The following is a 27,592-nucleotide window of genomic DNA, read 5'->3' as shown; positions in this document are numbered from 1 at the left end:
ATTGCATTAGCAGATTACGTGGTGCTGTTTGCTTTTTCAAGTCGTGATCTCCAAGTCTCAACAGAGCGGTTTGTTGGTGTATATAAAGCAGCTGGGATCAAAATCAGCACCTCCAAATCTGAGACCATGGTCCTCAGCCTGAAAAGGTGGAACGCCCTCTCCAGGTCGGGGAATGAGATTCTTTCCCAAGTGGAGGAGTTCAATATCTGCAGCATCTGCTGTGATGCGGACTCTGTACTGGTCTATTGTGGTTAAAAAGGACCTGAGTCGAAAGGCTAAGCTCTCAATGTATCGGTCGACCTACATTCCTGCCCGCACCTATAATAATAATAATAATAATAAATTATATTTATAACGCACTTTATATTCGGAGGAATCTCAAAGTGCTACATGGCAAGTAAAAACAAGAATAAAAAGCAAGGACAAGTATAAAACAACTGGACGACAACCAGGATATAAAAACAGGAATCACAGAAATGCCAAATTAAAGAAGTGAGTTTTAAGTCCGGTTTTGAAAGAGTCAGTGGATTGGGGTGCTCTAAGGTGGTCGGGGAGGGAGTTCCACAGTGTGGGGGCTGCATGGCAGAAGGCCCGGTCGCCCATGGTACGCAGCTTGGTGTTGGGGATATGGAGGTGAGAATTGGATGAGCGGAGGTTTCGGGTGGCAGATTTGGGGGCAAGGAGTTCTTTGAGGTATGGGGGAGCATGTCCGAGGATGCACTGGTGAGTGAGGAGGGCGATCTTATAATTTATTCGGAATTTGATGGGGAGCCAGTGCGGAGAACGGAGGATGGGTGTGATGTGGTCGCTTTTCCGCACCCTCATCAGGATCCTAGCAGCGCAGTTTTGAATGCACTGGAGCCTCTGGAGGCTCTTGCTAGGGATCCCGATGAGGAGTGCGTTACAGTAGTCTACCTATGATCACGAGCTGTGGGTTATTGCTCCTCCACATTGAGAGAAGCCAGCAGAGGTGGCTCGGGCATCTTATTAGGAGGCTTCCTGGATGTCTCCCTGGTGAGGTGTTCTCGGCATGAGCAGGAGACCCTGGGAATGACCTAAGACGGCCTTGGAACACCTAGGGATCCCTCTGGAAGAGCTGGAAGAAGTGGCTGGGGGGAGGGGAGTTTGGGCATCCCCGCTGAAGCCGCTGCCTCGGCGACCCGACCCCGGATAAGCAGGTCAGTGGGTTGGTGGACGGATGGATATTTGATGTAATATGAATATATAATTTTATGCCTCCATATTTATGCCTCACACACTTAAATAGAGGGGCTCTTATATTATCCATGGTGGTAGTCTTTCAGCTTAAATAGAAAACAAGCTTGCCACAATTACGCAGTGCTCGTGTTTAATTAATACCCAGTGTGATGTCAACAAGCACAATATTAATAAACAGCTTCATACCGCCAATTCATCAGATAAAAGCTAAATGTAGATGTCGTCAGACCAGGAAAATATGGTGCACTATCTGGAGAAGCCACAAGGTGCCGGTATTGTAGACACATTAATTCCCGTCGTTTTGTCGGCACCTCGTAGTCCCTAAAGTCTTTTCTCAGGAGATTTTGCTTTTTTTTTTTTTTTTTAACCTGTGCCCGAACCACTGCCGATTTACAACCCACATCTCTTTTCTGTATTTTATCACACTCACTGTCTATTTCTCGCACACGTTGATGCAGAGGTACATTGAGCCGATGCAAAGCCCCTTTTGCCACTCCCCTTTTATGATTACCTTCATTACTCAGGCAGCGTCTGGAAGCAAGAAGGGATCACTTACATCTCTCCTCTTTTCAAACGTGCTAAAGATGCTTACCCCCTTCTTTTATTGACGCTGTGCGTGCATGGTGGGGCTTGGTCGAGCCGACGGTGTCTCAGTGGCATCACTGGTCCGTGGCTTCCCGTCACAGCCGCTGTGACTGAACACACGGTTGGCCGCAATGAGGAGAATAACGGGCAAGGCGAGGGATGAAACTTTGATCGAGCTGCAGGGCACCGGAGACGTTCACACGGGAGGTAGGCCTATTTGGTTTTGCATCCATGTCGGTTCTTCTTTTCTTTTGTTTTATCATTTAATTATGTCAAGAAAGTATGCCCAATCCACATCAAAGCTTTTTTTTCCACTAATAAATCAACCGTAGATTACTATATAAGCCGACTTTAGAACGTTAGCGTAAAACAGTCAGATAAACAACAAGTCCAAACTTCCAATTACTTTGTTGGAATTCCAGTGCAAACATATTAACATAGTCGTGCAAGTGTACTTTGTTCAGCTGCTATTGATGTTATGCAAATGGCCGGGAAAATATATTGGACTTGCAACAGACAAGACAATGTACTTCAAACTGGAGAAAATTTTATTTTTACCATTCATATTTAATAGGATACTTCTTCAGTGACGGTCAAGTCGTCAGTGTGTCTTTACCAGACCCTAAACCACTTTCTTTGTGGCCTGAAACCATTAGGGACATTTTACCCTGTATGCTTTCAGATATTGGTTCGTAGAAGATTAATTGCCTTAACATTATTTGGCCCTAATGGTCCTTGTATTGTTTCACTCTCTTCATTATACTAAGTAGGATTACCTTCGAAGCATTCGCAAATAATAACACATATGTACCCACATACATTGAAATGTTATGACCATGGAAGAGCAGTACAGTGGAGCCTCTGTTTTCGAACACAATCCGTTCCAGAAAGCTGTTCGAGAAGTGAATCGTTCGAATTCTGAGTCATATTTTCCCATGACAAATAATGGTAAAAAAAACAATTGAATCCGTTCCAAGACATAACAAAGACTTATAAAAGCATTTTTGTATTTGCACATTTTTGTCCGATCGCGCAACTTCAGCGCGCCGCCGAACGCGCAACCGTAGCGCGTCTCCGACCACGCAACTGCACCGCGCTGGTTGCATTATTGTGACAGAGCCGTCGCTGAAATTTAGAAAATATTTTTAAAGTCCTGATGTACTTTCCAAAATGTAAGTGGACATCAGTGCGCAGGGAGCTTAATTTTGTCCGATCGCAAAACTGCAGCGCACCGCCGAACGCGAAACCGTAGGGCACCGCCGACCGCGAAACTGCACCGCGCTGGTCGCATGATTGTGACAGAGCGGTCGCTAAAATTTAGAAAATATTTTTAAAGTCCTAATGGACTTTCCAAAATTTAAGTGGACCTCAGTGCGCAGGGAGCTTAATTTGGTCCGATCGCGCAACTGTCCGCAGCGCGCCGGGCTGGCGCTCCGTGTCGCATTGCTTTAGGAGCGTCTATGTGTTTTAGGATGGCTTTACTGCTCCCACTTGCTTCCTTTGGAAGCATGATTAGAGTTGATGCAATCCTCAGAGTAACGAAAACGTAATAACGAACGGAGTCAGTTGGCATGCGGGTCCTCTCAGCTCATCTCGGGAGGTTCGATAACCCAATTTCGTCCGACATCCGAAGCAAAAAAAATCTCGAATTTTTTGTTCGAATCCCTATTTGTTCGAGAACCGAGACGTTCGAAAACCGAGGCTCCACTGTACTGTGTTTTAGAGTATGAGTGCTCATGACTTAACAAGAGATGATTTTGTTTTGAATAAACCCATGGTTTCTTAACATCATAATATCTTGAGAATAGCACACACTCAAGTATTCTAGGACGCGCCCCTCTTCAAAACATAATTGTCATCCATATTGTATGATACGAACCTCCAATTTTCCGATATACACACTCAAAAAGTGAAGTATTATCCGCATTAGGAGTGGGAATCATTGGACCCCTCACGATTCAATTACGATTAATATTCAGGGGCTAAGATAAAAATTTAAAACAATTATTGCTGTATAATAATGCACTTTCTCACAACACACATTTCTGTTTTTCTCACTATTCATCACTTCTTTAAAAAGTACGTTCATAATATGAAACCAGTGTTAAATTCATTTCCACTCTATTTTATTAAACTAGAATGCGTGGGGAATGCGTGCAAACTGGAACCTTACAGAATTTGTGCAATCAGTTAGGAGGATGCCGGTTTGATTCCACCTCCGACCCTCCCTGTGTGGAGTTTGCATGTTCTCCCCATGCCCGCGTGGGTTTTCTCCGGGCACTCCGGTTTCCTCCCACATCCCCAAAACATGCTTGGTAGGCCGATTGAGCACTGCAAATTGCCCCTAGGTGTGAGTGCGAGTGCGGATGGTTGTTCGTCTCTGTGTGCCCTGCGATTGGCTGGCAACCATTTCAGGGTGTCCCCCGCCTGCTGCCCGATGACAGCTGGGATAGGCTCCAGCACACCCGCGACCCCCGCGGGGACTAAGCGGTTCAGAAAATAGATGGATGGATGCTTCTGGTTTGGCTGTTCAACATAAAATTAAATAAGAGAGCACAAACACACAGCAATTAATTACAAATGTGTATTTAAGTACCAGTATCTATAAAAAACATACATTTACTTGACTTCAGACTAAATGCTTGGCACAGAATCCCTTTGACTAAACAGAAATTCCTTTTAAAAGTGTTTTCAATAAGCAATTGCAACAAAAACTTAAAAGAAATGTCAGAGATCCAATCAAACGTGCTTAGCTGGACTATTGGTTAAACAGGTAGATGAAATAGTGTACCTGGGCCCTCATTTTTCATGACGAAATAAGGACGCAAATCATTGGGAACACATGACAGAATGGTTCAAAATTTGTAGCTTTGCCTTTTCCGATGTCACAAATCAAAGACAGGAACAATTGAGCAATTTCTTGACCATCCAAACCATGTTAAAACCTTGTGATCTCGTTCAACGCTGAAGTGTTATTTTTAGTTTTGCTAACCTCATGACTGGATTTGTTTCATATTGTTAACTACTGTATTTGGACTGGCAGAGGGCAACAAATAGTAGTGTGGCGCATCCCAAATTTGCTGATTCAACTGCAATAAATATAGACATCAACTTGTTTCCAACACTAAATTGCATTTATTGATGAGTGCTTAATAAAGAGATTTGTGTTTACATGAGGTCTGTGGTGGGTTGATAGACTGCACTTGTGCTGTGGCGTTGTTGAGGCGCTTATCAGAGCAGACCTTCAGCCACATTTGAAAGGAGAGGAAGATGTCTGTCCTCACGTTCCTCTGGCTTTGTTTTGACCTCAGTACCTTGTTCACAGCTGCCCAAATATGGATTTAAAGAATTGACTGACAGACTAATGTGTTTTTTTCGTACAGTGGAACTTTTAATGTTGAACACAGTCTATTCTGTAATGCTAACTTGGAATCTGTGTTTGGGGAGACACTGACTCAAAGCAACTTATTCCTTAGGAAATAATATAAATTTAGTCAATCCATTTCATGGTATTACGTTTCCATGATAGAACCTCTATTAGCTATTCAGGCAATGTTTTTTGTTTTCTCTTGCATATTGAAACATGTTCTTTGTGCCAGCACTAGCTGGGTTTCCATTACAATGTTTTGCAAAATAAAAGCAATATTTCCACAATTTCAACGAGGTGGAATTGCTTCCCGTAGGCGTTTCCATTTCATAGAGTTTGGCTTCTGAAGCATAATTCTTGTAACGTCTCGTCTCGGAAGATTTCGTAATTCTCGTGAAATCCTTTTGTGAGACTTGTGACAGGATGAAATCATTGACAGGTAAACCGGTATGTCCATACAAGGAATGTATCCCTTCATGGCGGCGGTATGCTTCCCCCAGCTCTGGGTCGAGGCCCCAAGTTTTGGTCTCTGTGGCACCATGGCACTCTACAGCGCTCCCCTGCCAGCACCTCGCCGCTTTCCTCAAAGCTGCAGCACAGTGCTCGCTGTGCCCTCCTCTCAGAAGGGGCCCCTTCGGCACCGATGTGACCTGCTCTCAGTGCAACCCGGATGGAAACCGGCCCATGAGCGTGTGTCAGTGGCAATGTTCGTGTTGAGATGGTCCGGATCGGCAGAGTTACCCCGGAAACCCCTCATTCCCTCTGGTTTCGTCCAACCAGCGCTCGTCACTGTGGCTGCTGGAGAGGTTGAAGTACTGGGTCTCACCCTTTCACGACAGGGCGGGGTCACATGACTATAAGTGGTTTCATTTGACTTGACATTACACTTGTGCAATATACTTCCATTTTGACATCTCAAAAACCACCTCATGAGAGCGTTTAAACCTATTTGCAACATTTGAGTGTTTTTAATTTCTCTTTCTACTACCAGTTTGATAATGTGCATTTGTATTTTGCGCATTCCTTAGGACAAAAATAAGACACCTGCTTTAGATACTTATTCTACTGAATTGTTAACATCGCCTGTGCGATTTGAACTCTTTTTTTGTGTCTATTTGGTCTAGTCTGTAGAAATTCGAATTATACTACTACAGAAAGTTTCGACAGGTTGCACTCTACAGGCCAATTTCTGTTGGCAGGTCAGTCTGAGCGGAAACTCACTATCAGCACTTCATGAATAATGAAAATAAACAAAAGAACATAGATTTTACAATTGTTTTACCATTGCCCTGAATTCATGACATCAAGTATTTAAAAAAAATAAAATGAAATTAATATTTCCAAGTATGAGATATAAATTTAAAATATAAAATAAAACTAAATATTTTCAAGTATAAAACAGAACAATCTGATATATGCTGTCTACTATGCAGATGTAATATAAAAATATTTTGTCTCTGCTAGACATACTTATGAGATACAACTTTACTCATTTTGAAATGTTGATTTGTAGACGCAAAGAAGCAGTAAACTTTTATCTGTCTATTATTCTAAATCTATCCCCAAAATTTTGAAAAACCCCTCTGGAGGCGACAGTGGCATCCATATCATTTCCTTTTATTGCTAAATAGTTGTTCGTCTATTGATTGCAGGCTGAAACAGTGACAAACCCTGCCTCTCTTAGGAATTACTCTCCCTCAGTCATAATACATCTAGTTTTATAAAAGCCCTTCCCTTTTAAGGGTTCTTCAAAGCTATTATTGATGATTCCTATTTGTATGCTTCCTTCAAAGCTGATCTCACTCTCCTATCTGCATCCAGATGAAGTCATCACCCAGTTGGAGTAGAAACAGAGCCAATGAGTTGCCATGGAAACTGACCCTGTAATTGTATTACCCCTGTGATGAAGGGACGATACTAAATCACACATAAAAAGCCAACTCTTTCTTCTCAGTCCTACATGCTGCACTCATTCATCTTCGTAATAACATACTCCGAACTTTGCTATATGATTATATGAGCTTCGGTCACTTTCTCTGCAGATGCCTTGAACTAAAAAAACAAATAAATACTATGCCAGCGAATATTTTTGAAATGATAATTCATTTGTGGAAAGGAAGGATGAAGACTTCCTAAATGTGATTATAATAGAAACTAATCTGCATCTCCAGGCGTTCCTTGGAAACAGCTGTCGACTTGATGCACATCACGTCTGCAACCACTACTGACATGCTATTTCGACTCTTGTAACTTGTGTCTTGCAAAGATAAGACTCTGTCTTTTCTTTCTTGAACATGACTTCTTGGATTAGGGAGTCACAATCTTATTGTCAAGGAAACCTCTGACTGATTAAAGAAATTTTTACTTTATTTCTTGTGAAAATGCTTTGTGAGCACTGCGAGTGCATTTTAACCACTTTACCTTATTGTTTTTTTTTTTTTAGCTCCACATTGAAATAACATAATTTAAGGCTTCTTCATGGATGCATCATTGAAATTTTTAACAAAAACTCATCAGCAGTTTGTTCAAAGATCTTAATACTTTTATTTTACACTTGAATACTCGGATCATTCATCGCTCGTTCAGATGTATTTAAAGTTCCGTACTAATCTTACTAACCTCATACATGTACTACTATAATGTAACGTGTGAATTTCTTGCACATCTGTCATCTTTACTTAGAGGAAGTTAAATCTGTTCTGAATAGTACTTCCCCTGTTTTGTTATTACACAATGTCAAGCTGTGGTTGTTCAAGTGGCAGACAACTCCTGTCTAAATTTAAAAATGAAGCAGCTACACATGAGCTGCTATGGGTGCTACAGACTCCCACACAGCCTACGTAAATCTTCCCAAACTTCCCAAATGAGCATCATGGAATGAATTATCCGTTATACTCAAAAGATTGACTGTACGCTGTTTGGCTCAGTCTTGGGCTCTCTCCTTTTCAAGTTGAATTATTTAGTTTTTTTTCCAGCAATCTTAATACGATTCCTGTCTGCGAGAAAACACTGCAGAACAACAATCTGTCTTTCTCCTTTAATTTATCCAAACTTACCTGAGGGAGCCATTATTAAAAGCAAGACCGATGTCTACCAGCATTTAAAAACATGCTTGTTTACTTCCCACTGACAGCATGAGAACACTAATGCGTATATCTGCTCCCTTAAGATGGTCCCGCCGTGCTGACTGCATTCAGGATCAACCTGCACACAGGTACGGGCAGATCTGAGGCTTAATGTGATGCCTGTCTGTCCGTCCTTTCATTACTTTCCTCCCCTTGTCTCATTTCATATATTTGTCCCCATGACGGCAAGCTGTGCTTAGTAGTTTAGCGTAACTCTGCTTCTGTGTGGTGTGGCTGTTATTTCTGCACTGGTATGTGTGCTAATCACACCCAGAAGGGTCTTTGGCTCTTTGCTGTTTCAGCCTCCATGTTGGCCCTCAACTGCAGGTTGTACAGTGTGCTGCGTTCATGGCTGCACAGAAATGCATGTACGTGTGCTGTATTCAGGCATGATAACATGAAGAATGAGGCGATACATGTTTTTCAACCATCAGAGAATTTGTTAGTGTTGACGCTAACAAATGTGCTCGTTCCTCCATTCACAGCATTTGTTCACAAGCTGACTTATGTATTCCACACTGAGAGACACAGAAGCTGTGACCAGGGATTAAACACACCTTTATTACAATACCCTTTTACGTAACACCATTATACTCACTAAAAGTGGTTATTGTTGAAATTTTCGATCACGCATATGGACACTGCACAAAACTGCTGACAGTCTCATCACACACATTCTGGTGATGTGGTTTGGTTGTCTTGCAATTATAGAAAACCGACCCCTGGTCACTGCGGTAATGACGCCGCCTTATAAATTATATTACTTATTAATGCTGTTATAACCATTACTGACTTTGTAGAACAACATCCAAAACAAAACAACCATCATAAAGTAGATGTGGATGTTACAAAATACAGTAAATGTACGTACATAAACTATTATCAAATATTTAATAAATACTGCCCACCCCTGTGTTAATTTCCCCTGCATAAAACCATTAGTCTTGTTTTGAAACTTGCATTAATATTAGATTTGGTGCTTTGAAAGAACTGTGAAGAATGGGGTTGTTGGCTTCCCAATGGTGCAGATTTCCTGGCCAGAGGCAATCAGCCTACGAATGAAACTTTAATCAACTTGTGTTTTTTTTATTCAGGCAAAGTTCTTGAAAGAGAATTTGCACAATCACTTTCTTCGCCAACTTCTATGATTACCAAAGTGGGCATGTGAAATGTTGGCCTGTGTGCTTTCCCTCAGGAACATCACGTGGGACGTGCTGTCTCAGGCTCGCGGTCGAATATCAATGACACGTCTGAGAAGCAGTGTTTATACACCATTTCAATAAAGCTCTGTCATTTATATCGTAATAACATTGGTCAACTGAGATAAATGACTTGTTTCCAAATGATTCAGTTCTGTTGCATACTTTGGTTTGCATACATAAAAGACAAGACAAGACAAACTATTGATAATATAAAATGAGAATACTCTAAATACTATATGCAGAATCAATTGTGTGCAAAATCAGAAAGAACAGACTGCAGCATTACAAAACTGTATACATACTGCACCTGGATATGAGTGAACCAATAAATAATATATAAAAAGTTATTTATGGGCTATTTAGAGCAGTTTGGCAGCAGCAGAAAGCATGGAGCTGAGGTACTAGTCCATTACTCATCTGGAGTAAAGAAGACTGTTATTGAATAAATGCATGATTATTGTAATGGTGTCCTGCGTTGTTGGTTGACAGAAAATTTCCATCAAAGATCATAAGCTTTACTTTCCCACGGAATACCCCAGCTGTCTTTACCAGCCTGTCCATTTTCCTCTTGTCAGCCAGCAGCTGGAATGCTGCTGCCCCAACAGCCTGAATTGAGTCATAGAATGTGGGAGGGCTCCCTCAGAATGGAGTTTCTGCTGTGGCCTGTTCCAGTGCCTGTACAGTGCCTGAGTGTGGCCCAGTCTAATTTATTGTTGAAGTGACCTCTAGTGTGTCTTTTTATGTCTTTTCCCTGTATGCTCACCCACGTCAAAGGAGTGCTGCAGGTATTTATGGAAATGCATAATAGATGGGCCTTGGTATGCTTTTATTTTGAAGTTGTTTTGTGAAGCGTGCGGCGGCATAACGGCGGATTTTCCTTCTCGTCCAGATTCCATTTAATAGCACTTTTGCTACAACTTCTTGAAATGGCTCATTAAGTGCGCTAAAAAATGACTTATCACGCTGACACTGTAATGTGTGGCGCCTGATGCCATCGTTTAGCGGCGGCTCCAGCTTTAGATGCTCGGTGCCAAAAATCTCCTGAAAAACAAAGATGTGATTTATAAATGAGTGAGTTTTTTGCAAGTACCTAAAATTTGTGGTGCATTTTGAACTCCCAACCAAATGGACTTAATATTTATGGTGCGTAGCTCCGGTGTTAATTTGCCTCACACTTCTAGAGCTGACAAAACCTGGTTTCACCTTGAGCGAATTCCATTGATTCTCCACATCATTCCATTCTGCCTTAATAACAAGACTGAGAACTCAGTCTGGAAAAACATTTGCCATCTGACATATGTATGTGTGGCTTTTGCTGACAGTAACCTTATAAAACCTGAATAAAAATAAAATTCCAACTGAGCAAATAACATTCTCTGTGGTAAGATTTGAAACAGAAGTTGTAAACTTTATTAATAGCCCACCCGAGAGAAAGAACTGTACAAATTGCTCATTAAAAACGGTTTCTGCTGTGACAAAGTATCACAAAAACAAGACTTGTCTTAATGTGGCTATTATTATGTTTGCAACAAAAAGTTTGAAATAACTGTGCAGTATGCAGCCATCTGTCAATGAGTCAGGGTCTTCTGTTTCTTAAATTGTTGAGTATTTGTGTGTATTGCTTTAATCATAGTGTGTTGCACCCTAGTTAACCACTAAGGACAAGAGATAATCATTTAGTGCTAAGCTCATATCAGGATCCTACGGACCAGAAACTAGCTCCATAATCTCTCGACTATTAGTACAAAAGAGTTCCAATTTTAATTTCACACAAAATAAAACACAAATCTCATTTTGTTCTAAAATCTAAAAACTATTTTATGACCTTATTGAGGATCACAACAATCTCCAGTCTTCACTGGCGACCCTTGTGGGGCGAGTATTGTGTAAATCCTTCATGTCCTGTCACCTAATTCAGAACCACTCTGTTGCAGACATATGTCCAGAAAATATTAGTTGAGTAATTTCACACTTGATGGGTGAGCAGACACTCGAGTTGAGGGACCCAAATATTTGCTGCCTGAGACCAAGTAAAACATCTTTGTATTTTTGAACAAATGTTGAATTAGAATATCTTGGCCTTAATTACTTTGTATTTTCCTTTCTTTGAACTGTTCATAAACGTGATTATTGACATTGTGAAACGACCCTAGTCTTCTGTAGAGTTACCCCCTCCGTGGAAGGAGCTACACTGCTGGCCCTTTGCTCCTATTTGCTCAACTCAGATAATTCTGTGTACATGTCACGTGAGCTCATAAAAGGAAAGGAAATAAATCTACCGCAGTCAAAAATACAACTTCAGCTACAGAGCTGACACTTCTTCCCATGATCCCAGTGATGTGTTGTTGTTTGTCCTCAGGGATTCTTCTGTTCTTATTGACAATACATTTCTATTCCTCTAGTGTCCTCATAGATATTCCACAGAAAGACCCTTTTCTATTGGCCCCCAATGCTTTCTGACATCTTTTTATCCAATCAGACGCTGCTGCCTGAAGAAGGCTGAGGATTGTCCTTTGCAGGCTGAGTTCACGTGGGACTTGTGGCCACTGCGGAGACGCAAATGCACAGCCCCTCCCCCCTCGCTGTCTTCTTGCACTTTCCAACCTCCCCCACAGGAAGTGCCATGTTCCCACCATTCAAGAATAAAAGAGAGCGGCAGACAGCAAGCAGCAGTGCCTGCCACGCTGGCCTGCTGGAATGCAGTGTGTCATTGTAGTGCAGACAGACAGAAGCACGTGTTGCATTCATTTCTTATCACAACTTCGAAGCATCCCCATATTGTGTCCTCACCAGAATTATAAATGTTATTTATAGACCTACTTAGGTTGGCAGAAAGGCATGTGCAGCCAGCCATCTTAACTAGTTGGTAACTCTTAAAGTAGATTTCACCAATGTTGAAAGCAGCTGTCGTTTGAATAGAATAGAAAGGCAGTCAGAGATCACATGACTCCACAGAGTTGAAGTATATGGAATTAGAGTTAATACTCCAAAAATCTCTTTCCCAGATCATGTTGATTTGTTCATATATTGAATACATTTCCCGCTTTACAAGTAATTACAGTGAATGCCTGCTTTTCTTGGGCAATTCGTTCCAGTCTTAATATAGAGTCCGTTAAAAACACATACACGCACACACACACAAACACACACAATCTTTGAACTTTGTGTGTTTGAGGAGTAATACATGTAAAACATTGTGTATAGGAGCTCTTGAAGATTCAGTGGCCCCTGCTTTGAGGGATTAAATGATTCCTGAAATGTTTGAAGCAATCGTGTGCTTTTGCGCTCTGCACAATATTTTAAGACATAACATTTGTTGTTTTCAGACAGGCACTCTTGTTTCCTTAAAACCCGCCTCAAAATCCATTTTTATTCCCTGACTTTTAGCACAGCTCAAGCCTCTGCGCTTGTTTTAGTGTTTTATTTCTTTTTATTGTTTTAGTCATTGTTGTTTCCTTGTTTTTGAATGCTGCTATGTTTAACTGTCTTTAGTTCAATTTGTAGTTATTTACAACACTTTTTACAACACTATCTTTAGTTCAATTTGTAGTTATTTACAACACTTTTTTTCAGCTGCCATCACTCTTAAAGTACTATATAAATACATTTGAGTTGAGATGAGTCGCGTTTTTATGATGACTTGTGCATCTATATCAAGATAATGTATCGTAATGGCCACAAAGATGTACAGTCCAAATTAGGGATGAGCGAGTATCCGATAACAGTATCAGCTACCCTAAGGAAAATTGCGATATGAAATATATAGGTCTTTATTTGAAATTATCTGACTTTCGAGGGGAAATTTAAAGAAAAAAAATACTGGTGTTATCAGGACTTGGTTTCGTTATTGGTGACTACTTAAGCGATCAATACTCGTACTGGTATCGGTATGTTAAAAGTGGTATCAAACGTTCCTAGTCCTAATGGACAATAGTGTCATTTATCATTAGTGCAAATCTTCACAATAATCTTAATTTTGCAATTAAGGAATTGAAATAAAAATATGATTTACTTTTCGTTATAGTTCTCTTTATTTTTCCATTGAGTGAACCCCTTCAATTAGTTTTCTTGCAGGTGGCTTTTGTGTGGTAGATGCATAAAGACTACAATGAATCCAAAAAAGTCATTCATTCAGTTTCATTATGTTGTCAAATGTTGTCATATTTACACAATACTGAAAACTACCTTTTTATTCCATAGATGAAAATGGTGGAACTGATGTTAATTCCTTATCAGAGAGAACAACCCTGCCAGGACACACTGAGGTAAGATGTAGTACATATACATTTTCAATTCCTTTCCCACTATGCAGCTCAGAACACAAGTAGCGCATTTTTTCATGAGCTGGGCACCACTGAATAATTGTGAGATTTGGGGCCTTATTTTTTTTAGTTGACTATAATGTGGCTCAAATTACAATTCAAGCAAATATACATCATTATGTGGTCTTAACATTCAGACTGAACGATAGTCAAAGTACCGTATTTTCCGGACTATAAGGCGCACCTTCATTGAATGGCCCATTTTAATACTTTGTCCTTAAATAAGGCGCACCGGACTATAAGGCACACCATTCATGCATCATGTCAGATTTTTAATCCAAATCAAATCATTCTCCATTTTATCTTTTTTATTTCAACTTCAGATGCAACAAATTACTTTATAATCACAAAATAATGATCCATAGTCTTTTTGATTCATGATTCAAACTCTTCAGCGGGCCACTTATGATTGATTTCATGACACAATGCTTTGGGCCAGTTTAAATTTAGGAATTTGGTCCATATATAAGGCGCACTGTCGGCCTTTGAGAAAATTTTAGGTTTTTAGGTGCACCTTATAGTCCGGGAAATACAGTAGTAATTTTGATATGGTCACATAATTTATTGTGTAATTTTTTTGACAGCAATTTAGCTGTACAAGAGTACTGGAAGAATAAACAGAATAGCCTTTATGTCACAATGAGGGCTTTTACTTGTTCAGTGTGCTTGTGCAGCAGATGCTTGATGGCCTTTGACTGACTCGTCGCTCTCATTGCTGAATCACAAGACTTCAGTTATTCAAAGAGTTCTTGTCATTCTCGAACAAGAGGAAGCTAAATATTGATGCTCTGGTGGGAGCCAGCTGCGATTATACATCTTGACTGAAAAGCCTGGTTATTTGACTTCAGCCCTCTAATGGAACATTTAATCAGTGCTACTCGGTCAACAATTTTGATGCTCAGGCACTATATCCAGTTAACATCCACTTGTAGCTTAATATCACTCATACAAGAAGGCGTATACGTGGATGTGGTGCGCTGATAAACACGGTGGGTGGGGTTTTTAAAAGTACCTTAACAGTTGCTCCCCCAGTTATGACATTAACTCCATGTATGGACTTTTACGCTTGCTTTTTCATTCCCCTCAAACCATATAGGGAAAAAAAAAAAATCTAATAATATGTTGAGCACTGCACTGCAACATGTTTAGGACTCTTTCGTGCAGTTGTATTACATCATGAAATGTTTGGTTAGGTGTGCAGAAAGGTTTGCACTTATGCTAATAAAAACAGCACTGCAACAAGATGTAGAAATTGTAAAATGCTATTAAACTAGCCAAAATGCCGGGTAAAACAATAACGGCTTTATTTTATTAGCAGCATAGGGGTGACATCGTGCTGTCATGCATTTGTGTGAAACACACACTTCTGTGATTGCAAAGGTCTTAGTGTACTCTAATAATGTAAATAATAATAAATACTACGAATGTAAATATTCTGTTAAGAGAAATATTTTCTTAGTATATGAATTAATTGGAACAAAAGAAAGTTGGGAGGAATGAGAAATGCCCAATCTTTCTTTTTTCTGAGGTTTTATGTACATTCTTGTATGTCAGAGCAATTGCCAAATAGCATTAAAATATGCCCCCAGGGACTGTGAGCATTAAACAGGAGTTGATAATGTCATAGCAACCTTATCAGACACAACAAGAGAGGTGTCCTGGCTGGTCCACCAATATTGACCACTAAAGTAGGTTATCAGAGCTTAGTCAGAGAGCCACTGTGCTGCCTAAATGACGAAGTTGTTACTTGCAGTAATTTAATTCCAGTAATTTTTTTACATATTGTTAATGTCATTTTCTTTGTTTCCCTTCTCGGTTCCCTTACAAAGCAATCAACCTTTCAAATCATGGTTTAACTGCGTGCATGGATGGTGTTTTCTTACTCTTAAGTATTTTTGGAGACGTGTCGGTGGTGCCATCTGATGACGGTGCTTGGTTGACGTGTTCGTCCAATAACTTATCGGACTGGTATTAACGCGTGTCTGAGGTTAGCACCCCACCCGCCCAACCTCCCGCACCGGCTCGGGGTTCTGTTTTTGGGACGTCCCTTGGTGGTAGCGGTGGGTGTCACGTGCCTGCTTCAACTGACTTCCAGCCACACCCACCAATCAAGCTAATTACCAGTACCTACCACGGCTCGTTGGGCCCGCTCTATTTAAACTCAGGGAATCAAGGCAATGGTTGTCAGTTCGTCTCCTTACCCTGCCCGTGATGCCACGGCGCTCTGCCTGAACGATTCCCGTTGTCGGCTTTGCTTGTCTTCTGACCCGACCCACCTTGCTCGCTGCCTGTCCTGATTACTCGCCTGTCGTTGACCCCGTTCTGATCACCTACCTGCCTCTGACTACACGCTGCGCCCCTTCTGCTCAGCCACACCAGCAAATCCAGCATTCCAATTCCCCTTTCCCCTGTTCAATAAAGGTTCGTGCTGCATTTGCTCGCCCCGTCTCTGTTCCAGACAACATGTGCTGGTAGAAATGGATGTTTGCACAGTTGTGCGGGTGACTACAGCTGACTTGATTCCCAAAGTTATTGAACCTCTTATCCCTTTTAAGTTCAGTGCAGGAGAAACACCTGGTCTACTTGATAGCAGGACAAAGTGCATTTATGAGGAACTGCAAGAAAATCACTTGCGCATGATGTAAAGTTGGCTGGCTACTGTGACATTTCCTTCCACCCCCCCCATTATGCGTTAATGTGTGAAAATCCCGTCACCCCCACCCTACACATACACTCATAGTTGTGCTCAGGGCGGTATTTCAAAAATGTATAAAAAATCATAAAATGAAGAAGCATCAGTTTTTACGCCGAGCACATGTACACCCTCTACAAAATAAGAGATCTGTGTTTTGGAGTAAAATTTCTTTTTTATTAATTCCCCAACATGGTAAATGATAACATTTTCCTTTCCTGTCGTTCATCTAATAGACAGAGAAACTGCAACCGAACAAAGACACGGTATTCTTCAGGGATGGAGTGCGAAGAATCGACTTTGTTTTGTCTTATGTGGATGACAAAGATGGAGAAAAAAAACAGGTAACAAAGATGACTTTCATGCTGTAATCTTACTAAACTGATTAAGTAGACTGACCTTCACACTGGCCACGATTTGCCCGTTACATTAGTTGTACTAAGTTCATTCTGTTTCCTTTTTTCAATCACTTTTTGGTTCTTTTATCACAAACGGGGTATTTTAGGTTGCATTACCTGACATGTTTCGGCATGAACTTCCGCCTTCATCAGAGTGTCCTCTGAACTGAAGAAAACAAAAGGTGTGGATTAAAAATGGGACCTGCACAGGTGTGTGTGTGTGTGTGTGTGTGTGTGTGTGTGTGTGTGTGTGTGTGTGTGTGTGTGTGTGTGTGTGTGTGTGTGTGTGTGTGTGTGTGTGTGTGTGTGTGTGTGTGTGTGTGTGTGAAGACAAAAAAGCAGATCAGAGTGTCCTCTGATGAAGGCGGAAGTTCATGCCGAAACATGTCAGGTAATGCAACCTAAAATACCCTGTTTGTGATAAAAGAACCAAAAAGTGATTGCCCGTTACATTGTTTTATCAAAATCTGGCAAATCTGACCTTATCCCATCCCACATTTGTGCTTTACTCAAAGGCCAGCAAACCAGGAAAAATATGTAAAAATGTGGACTCAGATAGACAGGAATGAGGCTAGCAAAATAACAAATTGCTGTCAGTTGATGACTCATCATTTTACATCATCTTTTGTAGTAGTGTTAGCTTTGTTACACAATCCAGAAAAGGAACAGCTCACGACAACAGGAATAAAAAGTGATGACAGTAATCCCTTTTTCATTGACTTGAAAACTGAGACTATCATCAAATTTCTTTACACTCTCAACTGTGAATACTACAGATCAATAATAGTTGTTTAAAACCAAAAATAAGATAATGTGCAGAAATCAGTTACAAAGAGCCTTACATAAATCAACACAATGTTATCAAGTTTTGTAACATTTTTCTATTTTCTTTTGTTATCCGGACCTGAAGTGTTTTCAAGAAATGTAACAAAGTTGTTGTACAAATTAAGAATCAGGAGACATCTAATTTGGACAGTGCTTCCAGCAACTGAGGCTGTTTAACACGCTGTGTCGCTATTTGCAACAATTTCTCAACTTGACTAGTTGCTGCTTGAAGGCCTGTGCCCAACAAATTTGTTGTTTGCACTTGCACCACCCCCAACCTAGTTCTCAGAGTGCTGTGTGTGTAGATTACAGAAGTGGGCACTGGCACTTCCACTTGCTGCGACCCGAGCCTCAACTGAGTGCTCAAAACATGCATGAGATATAAATATATATTTCAATTTTCATTGTTGGACAATAATGAACAACTTCTTTTCCTTCAACTGTGCCTTTATCATCTTTTTAATTTCTGGGATTTTGTGATAACATTCACTGGGTGGGCAGAAGCAAAACCCCAAATGAATAATAATGTTGCTCCTTAACTGCTAGATGTGAAACTAAGCAAATTGAAACCTTGCTTGGTCATCAGTTTGAGTCGTTAACTTGTTTTTGCTGCCCCCCCAGGGGAGTAAGTATTAATCAAGTCTTGTTTGACTGATGTGATCACTATCACAGTAGGGCTACCTCCAGCTTTTATTATTACTACTATATATATAAATATATATTTTTAATCACTGTTATACCCTTATATTGGCTGCATCATGCAGTCGTTGTTAAACTGGAATTAGAATGGGTTGGAGGTCCGCTCAAAGTTTTAATATTACTCACCAAATCTACTGTCAACAATCGTCCTACTTTTTTTTTTCTTAAAGATTTTCTGTATCCCACCATGGCTGTCTAACGTCTTACTTCCTTTTTTTAGTATTAAATACAATTGCTGAAGTTGTAATTACCGAATGGAAAAAAAGCTTGAAGATCAAATTCAAGCACAGGCACAAAGGAGAAAAGAAAAATGTGGTTAGTTAAGTGCCCCTTCTGCTTTCATTCTTGTGATCTGTGTGATGTGTGTGTTTGCCCTTAGGAGAGGAGGAGGGAGTTTGAGGCCAACCTTGAGAAAGCAGGACTGGAACTGGAGACGGAGGACAAATCCGTAAGGGACCACAACACAGAACACTTGCGCCACCTAGAGGACGATATGGAGTGACACAAAATCTTAGTGGCAAAAGACTTAAAGGGGAGGCTCACGATAAATAAACGTGCCACCACCAATTTGATGGATTAGCCACGGATTTGTTTATGAGATGCGGAACAAACTCTCCTCCTTCATCTTCTTTTACCAGGACTCTAAAGACCAGAAGACATACTTCTTAAAGATCCATGCTCCATGGGATGTTCTGGCCACCTTTGCTGACGTCTTGAAGATCAAGGTTCCTTTCAAAGCCAGTGATATCCCTCACGGTCGGGATGTTCCTCTGGAGTGGTTGTCACATCCATTCCGCTTGCCAGAACACATAATGCACCCTCAACCTGATTATTTTACTTACCCCTTTGACAAAAGCAAGACTGACTTCTTTCTCATAAACGACAAGGACACTTTCTTCCCACCATCCACAAGGAACAGAATTGTGAGTTCTTTTCTCTTTCGAGTGTTATATATGTATTTGCATAAAAAGTTAATGACTTGGTTTGAATCTTTTTTATCCTCAGGTGTTCTACATCTTAGCTCGATGTCCTTATTATAAAAATGGACAAGAAGACAGAGACAAGACAGGAATCAAGCGCTTACTCAGCAACGGGACGTACACAGCAGCATTCCCACTTCATGATGTAAGCCATGATGAAAAAAAGCATACATGGGCAGATAATACGTTTTTGTTAATTGTTTAAAATATTAAGCAGTTTAACACTCAACTGTCCGTATTATTGCCATCTTCATTTCCCTGTACATTTCTTTTCCTTTCAGTGCCGTTACTGGAAGAGAGCAAGAAATGCGGAATGTGAGAGTGAGCGCTTCAATTTGTACTCGCACTGGGCCAGGTTTCTCTGCTTTTACAAGGAACAGCCACTTAACCTCATAAGGTATAAGAATGGAATAGAACAATTTGTTAGAATTTGAACTATCCCCATGAAGTCAGACGAGTTGTTGAAATGAAACTGTGCTCTCAGGAAATACTACGGGGAAAAGATCGGGATTTACTTTGCGTGGCTGGGATTCTACACAGAGATGTTATTCTTCGCTGCTGTCATGGGCTTTATATGTTTCACCTACGGAGTGTTTAGCTATGACGACAACATATCCAGGTTGGTTGGAGAAAAACAAAGTACATTCATGCTTCACTCCTTGAGTTCCCCCTTCCCAAACCTTTTAAAACTCACAGCTGAATCCAAATCACATAGTAAATACTGACACTCTGTTGTGGAATTTTTTTTTTGACGTTTTCTTTCTCTTCCATTAGTAAAGAAACTTGTGATGCAAATATCGGGGGCAGGATTGTGATGTGTCCATTGTGTGACAAAAAGTGCTCTTTCTGGAAGCTCAACTCTACGTGCCTCTCATCCTGGGTAACTAACTAACTTCTTTTGACAGCTGCTATTTCATGAGAATTGACAGTGTGTGAGGAATTAAATGTAACCTGCTGAGTTGGCAACATACCGCCATGTCGCTGCTCATTTTGTCATTTCCTCTATTGCTCTAATGAACTGATCCCATTTCATGTTATTTCTTTCAGCAATCCCACCTGTTTGACAATGAGGGAACTGTGTTCTTTGCCATATTCATGGGAATTTGGGGTGAGTAATTGTGTCCAGCTAACCTCAATCTGACCACAACACCCTCCCTCCTTCATTGTCAAAGTCTTTCATAGTTAATCATCCGAATAGCTCACATGCCTTTTATGGACAGTTGCCAGTATGATTATTTTACACTACTGGGTTTAATGTCTATTAGCATACTGCAGTCTTTGGACAGTCTCGAAGGCCTTACAAGGGGTTTTATAAGGATATGTTTTGAATAAATGTGATGTAAGCTACAGCATTAGATACTAAGTCTTAGATATACACCTCACTTATGATTTCAGGTTTTGGGTGAAATTTTAGGAAAAGCAGCAAAATTCACAACATGTGGTTGACGAACCAGTCATTGACCATCGTCCTCTTTTTCATCTATAATTTTGAAATCACGAGACCAAAACAACACCTAACAACTGATGACACCAAAACAACTGTTTGACGTGGCAAACTGATTTTTTTCAGATATCAGGTTTGGCCACTGAGTAGTCGATTGAAATCCAAAGACTGGAAGAATCACAGAATGGCATAGAAGTAGACATACTGGAAATATCGCTCCATGCGTCCAAATCCTTTTGTGAATTTTGCTGTTTAGTGGCTTGTTAGAGAACTGCAAGTTAAAAAAAAAAAAGTACTGAAACATTAAACACTTGGACATTTGTCTGTGAAGGTCATTTGGTGACCAGAGTTAAAAACATCTTCTTTTCTGCAAACACGCTTTACAGTAACTCTCTTTTTGGAGTTCTGGAAGCGTCGTCAAGCCCGGTTGGAGTATGAGTGGGACTTGGTGGACTTTGAAGAGGAACAGCAACAGCTTCAAATTCGACCCGAGTTTGAAATCAGATGTACGAACAGGAGACTCAACAAGATCACTCAGGTACACCAATAGCTTCTTTCGTTTCCATGACAACAGATAGCCAATGCTATCAATACACAATGTATTCATCAAATACAAATTCTCAAACAGGAAATGGAACCATTTCTTCCCGTCACCAGCAAGTGTGCTCGCTTCTGCCTGTCTGGGGCCACTGTCATCTTCTGGGTATTTGGATGTTTGATGTAAACAATGAGCCAGGCCTCATCACACTCGCCCAGCAGCAAGACTGTGTTTGTGTGTTCTTGGCAGATCTCGCTGATCCTGGCCTGCATTATTGGGGTCATAGCGTACAGGCTGGCTGTGTATGCTGCCTTTGCGAGTATCATTAAGGACCCCATGAGGAAGATTCAGGTGGTGGGCAGGTTCATCACGCCGCAACTGGCCACCTCTGCGACCGCCTCTTGCATCAACTTTGTCATCATCATGATCCTCAATTTCTTTTATGAGAGGGTGGCTATCTGGATTACCGATATGGGTACAATAACCTCATCATAGTGCCTAAATATTATATATTTGTTTGATTTTCAAACTTTTATTGTGGAGTTACCCTTTGACATGATATTGCTGATATTTATAGTGTTGTCTCTGATCATGTGGTTCCTTTCTCCAGAGATCCCAAAGACCCATCTGGAATACGAGAACAGGCTCACCATGAAAATGTTTCTCTTCCAGTTTGTCAACTATTACTCGTCTTGCTTCTACGTGGCTTTCTTTAAGGGCAAATTTGTGGGGTTTCCCGGTGAATACTCATACATGTTTGGGAAGTGGAGCAAATTGAGGAATGAAGAGGTGTGCATTTCTGGCTTTGAAAACGAAAAGCAGTTTTTTTTTTTTTTTTAAATAAAATCCCTTCAATGTGTTTGCCTCGTTTAACAATTTACAAACTTCTTGTTGTTTTAGTGCGACCCCGGAGGCTGTCTCATAGAGCTGACTACACAGTTGGTGATCGTCATGGCTGGAAAACAATTGTGGGGGAACATCCAGGAAGCCTTGCTGCCGTGAGTTTATGAAATCTGAATTCTATACTTGTTTTTCCCCCACATTGTATTGTCAGCCAAATTTCTAGACGACTCACGTGGTCCTTGTGGGCTACTTGGTGCCCGCAGGCCCAATAATGACCCCTGGGTATACATGAACAAAAATCAAAATGTATTATTAAATACCTTTCTGGCTGAATTTACATGGTAGGTCCAAGTGACCAATTCAAATTTTATGTCAGCGCCTGCGCCATGTTCTTTTGCCATTCATTCCAGGTTGCATATCTGATATATGCAACATGAACCTGAGAGAAAATAATCAGAATTGTGTTCGCAGAAAAAATGAAGATGCAAATCAAGACTGAGCATTAATTCATTTGTGAAGACATTGTTTTGAACGAAAGCTCAACTGTCTTTGGATAAGTGACACATAGTAGACTCAGAGGTCAAATTGGCAAATGTTTATCTTACTTTTTAAAATCAACAAACTGAATAGCTTGTTTCTTCTTCTTTTTTCTTTTTTCTTTTTTTTTTTTTAAAGTGGTTGCAACCTCTGCCTTGTTTTATCCCACGTAAGCTGTCTTGATGCTATACTTTCTCACAGTACTTTACTTGCATGCTCTGGACGGCCACATAAAATGAGTTTGACACCAGTGCATTAGCAGGACAACTGTCTGTATGTCATATTTAATATGATTTTAGATGAATCCATAAAAGTATTGTTTCCAAAAATAATGTGCAGCATGTCATAAATACACCCGACAGTTAGGTCTATTTCTCTGTAATTTTTCCCTTGGTAAGAAAACGACAAGACTAAGTATAATGCATTGGAGTTGTGAAAACCCCCAATAATAAACATATACCGTACTGACTATGGTTGGCTTTTGACAGGTTGATGCGGAACTGGTGGAGTAGCAGAAAGGGAAGGCACCATCCTGAGAACCATTACAGCCGCTGGGAGCAGGACCACGTGCTGCAGAACTTCAGCCAGCTGGGATTGTTCTATGAATACCTAGAGATGGGTAAGCTAGCTCAAGTAGTCTGCTCTTCTATTTTGAAGATAATCATGCTGTCCTGGACTGCTTGATATAACTTTGTATTTGTTTTCTCTGTTGTGTTTCTTTTCTTCCTCTCTGGCTCCTCTCAGTGGTCCAGTTTGGTTTCATCACTCTATTTGTTGCATCTTTTCCTTTGGCTCCACTTCTGGCTCTGTTCAATAACATTCTGGAAATTCGAGTGGACGCCTGGAAGTTCACCACTCAGTTCAGACGACCTGTGGCAGCCAAAGCCAGAAACATTGGAGCTTGGCAGGAGATTCTTAATGCGGTTGCCATATTGTCTGTTGTTACCAACGTGAGTTTGTGTCTCGCACTTAATTTGATACTTCATTTTGCTCCATAAACGGTAGAATGATTGCAATTTCCAATATCTTTTTTTTTTTCCACAATGTCTTTCAAACATTCTTGACAGTCTCGTATGTGATTTTAGGCATTCATCATGGCGTTTACCTCAGACATGATTCCTCGCATGGTCTACTTGTACACCAATGGCCAAGGAACCTCAATGAGGGGTTACGTGAACAATAGCTTGTCGATATACAACATCTCACAGATCCCCTTCCGCAACATGCCGGAAGAACAGGACAACTGGTTGGATAATTCAACATCCACTTGCAGGTATTAAGCAATTTTTTTTAAATATAGTTATTCTTAATTGTCTATAGGTGTGAATGTGTTTGTCCATATGTGCCCTGCAATTGGCTGGCACCTTATTCAGTGCTCCCACCTAAACTATGTGACGATAGGTTCTTGCCCATTCACAGAATGGAGACGTAATTTTTATAATTGTGACCACCAATATCGTTCTTTCGAGTTACTGATTTCCGATGTCAAAATGGCTGTTGTGAGTTATGTGCATACGTCTTCATGGATTTTATTGGGTTTTACAGATACAGAGATTACCGTTACCCTCCAGGCCACTACAAGGAGTACACTCACACCATGCAGTTCTGGCATATCCTGGCAGCCAAAATGGCCTTCATCATCACCATGGAAGTAAGACTTTAGCCTTCGTTCAAATAATTGTCAAAGAAGATTGAATGTGGTGATGAGCTTCAATCGCTTTGAATTGCTTTCAATTGCTTACTCTCCCTCCGCAGCATGTAGTCTTTGTGGTGAAGTTCTTTGTGGCATGGATGATCCCAGATGTGCCTTCAGACGTGAAGGCGCGATTTAAACGCGAACGCTACCTGATTCAGGAGTACCTGCATAACTATGAGGTGGAGAGACTCAAACTCCAGTTGAGTGCCAGCTTCATCACCGAACCCCTTTCAGAAGTGTCCTCTGTGCCCAACAAGCATGAAGTGCTGTCCGAGTGCCTCTAGCTGCCACTTTACGTATCGCAGTGGCCAAGCCAAAATTGGACTTTTGAGCTTGTGTGGTTACCTGCTGATGATATCCATATGCAAGGGCTTTTGTGTTTAGTCAAAAAACAATGCTGGCCTTTTCTCATGGGCATAATCGCCTGCTGTAATAGATTCCTATATTAGGATCTGAGCGGACATAGTGAAGAAAAACATCATTGCAATCCATATTTTGCATCCGCTTCTTAAGTGCATGTAGTGTATCTGTGCCATAGAAAATATGAATGGTTGATGTGAAAATTAACAGCAATGAGCAAAACAGTTGTGCAATTCTCCATGTCATGCCTTCTTCCTTTCTGTAGCACTAGACCCTAATAAAAAGCTATATGTATTTATGGATGTGCTTGATAAAGTGTATGACATTGTAATCACCCTTTAAATAATTTTAATATATGTGTCCCAGCATGTGGTACTTGTGAAGAGGGTATGAGATAAATGACTGGATTTGTCAGATGAACTGTATGGTGTTGGGATAGTAGTAAAAGTGAAAAGAAGTCGTGCAAATATGTTATACTTCAGGCTGCCATAAAGATATGGCCAAAAAAAATCACACTGATCCAAGAAATATGCGACAGAAAGCTCCACTAAACAATACACCGCCTAGAAAAAGTATTCTGGCCGCTTAAAATTTTCCCCATTTCGTGATCTTATAATAACAGATGTGAATGTATGTTTTTGTGATTGTATGTGATAGACAAACACAAAGTAGCACATCATTGTGAAGGGGAACAAAAATGATATACAATTTTGCAAATTAAAGTAAGTTACTCTTAGTATAAAGAGGTAAGAAAAATGGCATTGTTCAAAGACTGTAAATCCAGAGAAAGGTGGCGCTATAAAGGATTGATTGGGAAGGGTAAGAACAAATTTTTCAGATTTTTATTTGCTTAAAATCTTGAAAACTATCATTTCCATTCCACTTCACTCTTATGTGCTACTTTGTATTGGGCAATCACTAAATCTCCATGGATAACGTTAATGTGTTGTGTTTGTGAGGTGGCAGAATGTAAAAGGCTATAAGAAGATGCTTATGTTACCATATAGGTTTCTTCAAAACTATATAGAAAGAGATTTTTCAGCAGTGGTTAAGTTTTATTTTTTGTTTTGTTTTTTTACTTTGTCCCACTTGTGTTAAAGACCGAAATGAGGACCGACTGACACAATGGCGGAGACTGTGGAATCCCGCAACTGTATTTCTATGTTGCTTTGGGACCAATTGTTATATTATCTCTGTCACTGCAGAATAAAAAGATGAAAAGTTTTTTTTCCTGAAATGCCAATGTGTGATGGAAGTTTATTCATTGTGCTTTCCGCACAAATAAAAATACCTTTTTTTTTTTCTTGTGAAATTAGTAGTTCTTTTATAATTTCATTTTGCGTTTAAAATTAAGGCTCAGACCAGTTGGGGTATGTCTGATATGGGATGCTTTCCTCTTACCTTTGAAACGAGTTATCTTCCATTGATGCATATTACAGCTCAAAACTTCAAACATCAGCCCTCCCCATCTTTTCTTTTTTGCAGTATGAATTTGTTTATCACCACCAGGTTTCAACCAATAAAGATGCAAAAGAACGCAACAGTTTTCGAAGAGCAAAGTGATCTGATTACAGGTTTAAGGTTGGTGGATCAAATCTTCGCTCTGCCCTGTGAGGTTTGGAAGTACTGTTTGTGCCCCACATCACAAAAACATGCATGGAGGTTGATTGAAGACTTTAAATTGTCAAATAGAATGTGAATGGTTTAAATGTGATCTCCGAGTGGTGATTAAGGCCTCAGCTGGATCAGTCTCCATGCAAACCAACCACCCCCAACTCCCTCCCCACGACGCTAATGAGGACAAGTGGTATTGAAAGTGGATGGATGGAAGGGTGGATGGATGGAAGGGTGGATGGATGGATGGATGGATGGATGGATGGATGGATGGATGGATGGATGGATTTGCAACATTTTTATGCTACAAATCTGGCGATTAAACTATCACTCACAAATGGTTATGCATTCTAATTTTATTATACATTTATCATTGCAGTTTTATATATTTTTATAAATCGTCAATTATAGGTCAACTATTTTAAATTTGAAGAAAAGGGACCGTGTAGTAACAAGCCAATAACCTCGCTAGTGTTTACTGATGTTATTTTTATGCCCACCAGGTGGTGGTCTTTACCCATAAATGAAAATCTTCCGCCCCCCCGCTATGTTTCATATGTAGCTTCACAAACGATTACATGTCAATACTGAATTATCCCGCCAAATTAATATTGTTATTGATTGTTAATATTATCAATGTTAATTTGTATATATTTTATATACATACAATATGTAAATATTTTGTGTATGTCTGTGTTGTGTGCGCGCGCGTGGTGTCCAATTTCTTTCCCCGAGTAAAAAAAATACTCTTCAAAAGTACTAAAACACTTTTCCCCACTTCGTTTTTTTTAATCGCACAATTTGTTTATGTATCGTGGTTGTCTGGGAGATGAACATGTGCTGAGACACATACATTATTGATGGATTCCTACACGGAGCAGGGGAGGTGGTTGGAGGAAAAATCTACTCTTGCTCATTCGGTTTCCATGGCACCGCCCTTGGGGGCTGCAACTACCAAATAGGGGATTTCTATCCTTATATGTTTGCGAGTTCATTGTGCATTTGGATGTTTTTCCACATTCAGTTATAATCATCACAATAAAATCTCATCATGCACTATAGCATAAACAACATATAGAAAACGGCTCAAATTATTAGTAACGTATGGTTATTAAATTATAAACACATGAATAACTGGGGGAAACCG

The 27,592-nt window shown here is 40.3% G+C and overlaps 1 protein-coding gene across 2 annotated transcripts; it reads left to right on the top strand.

Annotated features, from left to right (window-relative positions):
• Positions 1-1,769: 1,769 nt before the first annotated feature.
• ano5b (anoctamin 5b) lies at positions 1,770-25,125 on the top strand. Of its 2 annotated transcripts, XM_085907767.1 has the most exons (21): positions 1,770-2,010; positions 8,340-8,384; positions 13,698-13,762; positions 16,748-16,855; positions 18,813-18,881; positions 19,072-19,356; positions 19,439-19,558; positions 19,695-19,810; positions 19,898-20,032; positions 20,188-20,293; positions 20,461-20,521; positions 21,244-21,395; positions 21,486-21,560; positions 21,645-21,870; positions 22,006-22,184; positions 22,296-22,393; positions 23,264-23,394; positions 23,520-23,725; positions 23,861-24,048; positions 24,321-24,426; positions 24,531-25,125. In XM_085907767.1, the coding sequence occupies exons 1-21, from the start codon at positions 1,935-1,937 to the stop codon at positions 24,753-24,755; spliced, it is 2,772 nt and encodes a 923-aa protein (XP_085763893.1). In that variant the 5' UTR covers positions 1,770-1,934; the 3' UTR covers positions 24,756-25,125. The 2 variants fall into 2 exon arrangements, with proteins under 2 accessions (XP_085763893.1, XP_085763894.1); XM_085907768.1 differs by lacking the exon at positions 8,340-8,384.
• The last annotated feature ends 2,467 nt before the right edge of the window (positions 25,126-27,592 follow it).

The sequence above is a fragment of the Syngnathus leptorhynchus genome, chromosome 3 (assembly GCF_054491065.1).
Source record: "Syngnathus leptorhynchus isolate UIUO chromosome 3, UIUO_Slep, whole genome shotgun sequence".
Taxonomy (NCBI): Eukaryota; Metazoa; Chordata; class Actinopteri; order Syngnathiformes; family Syngnathidae; genus Syngnathus; species Syngnathus leptorhynchus.
The sequence above is the reverse complement of the archived record's forward strand: the minus strand, read 5'-3'. Positions and strand labels throughout refer to the sequence as shown.

Coding starts and splice junctions, on each gene's coding strand:
- ano5b (XM_085907767.1), top strand. CDS start 1,935: ATGAGGAGAATAACGGGCAAGGCGAGGGATGAAACTTTGATCGAGCTG. Junction 22,394..23,263: donor ATCCAGGAAGCCTTGCTGCC/GTGAGTTTATGA, acceptor GGCTTTTGACAG/GTTGATGCGGAACTGGTGGA. Junction 23,726..23,860: donor TATTGTCTGTTGTTACCAAC/GTGAGTTTGTGT, acceptor ATGTGATTTTAG/GCATTCATCATGGCGTTTAC.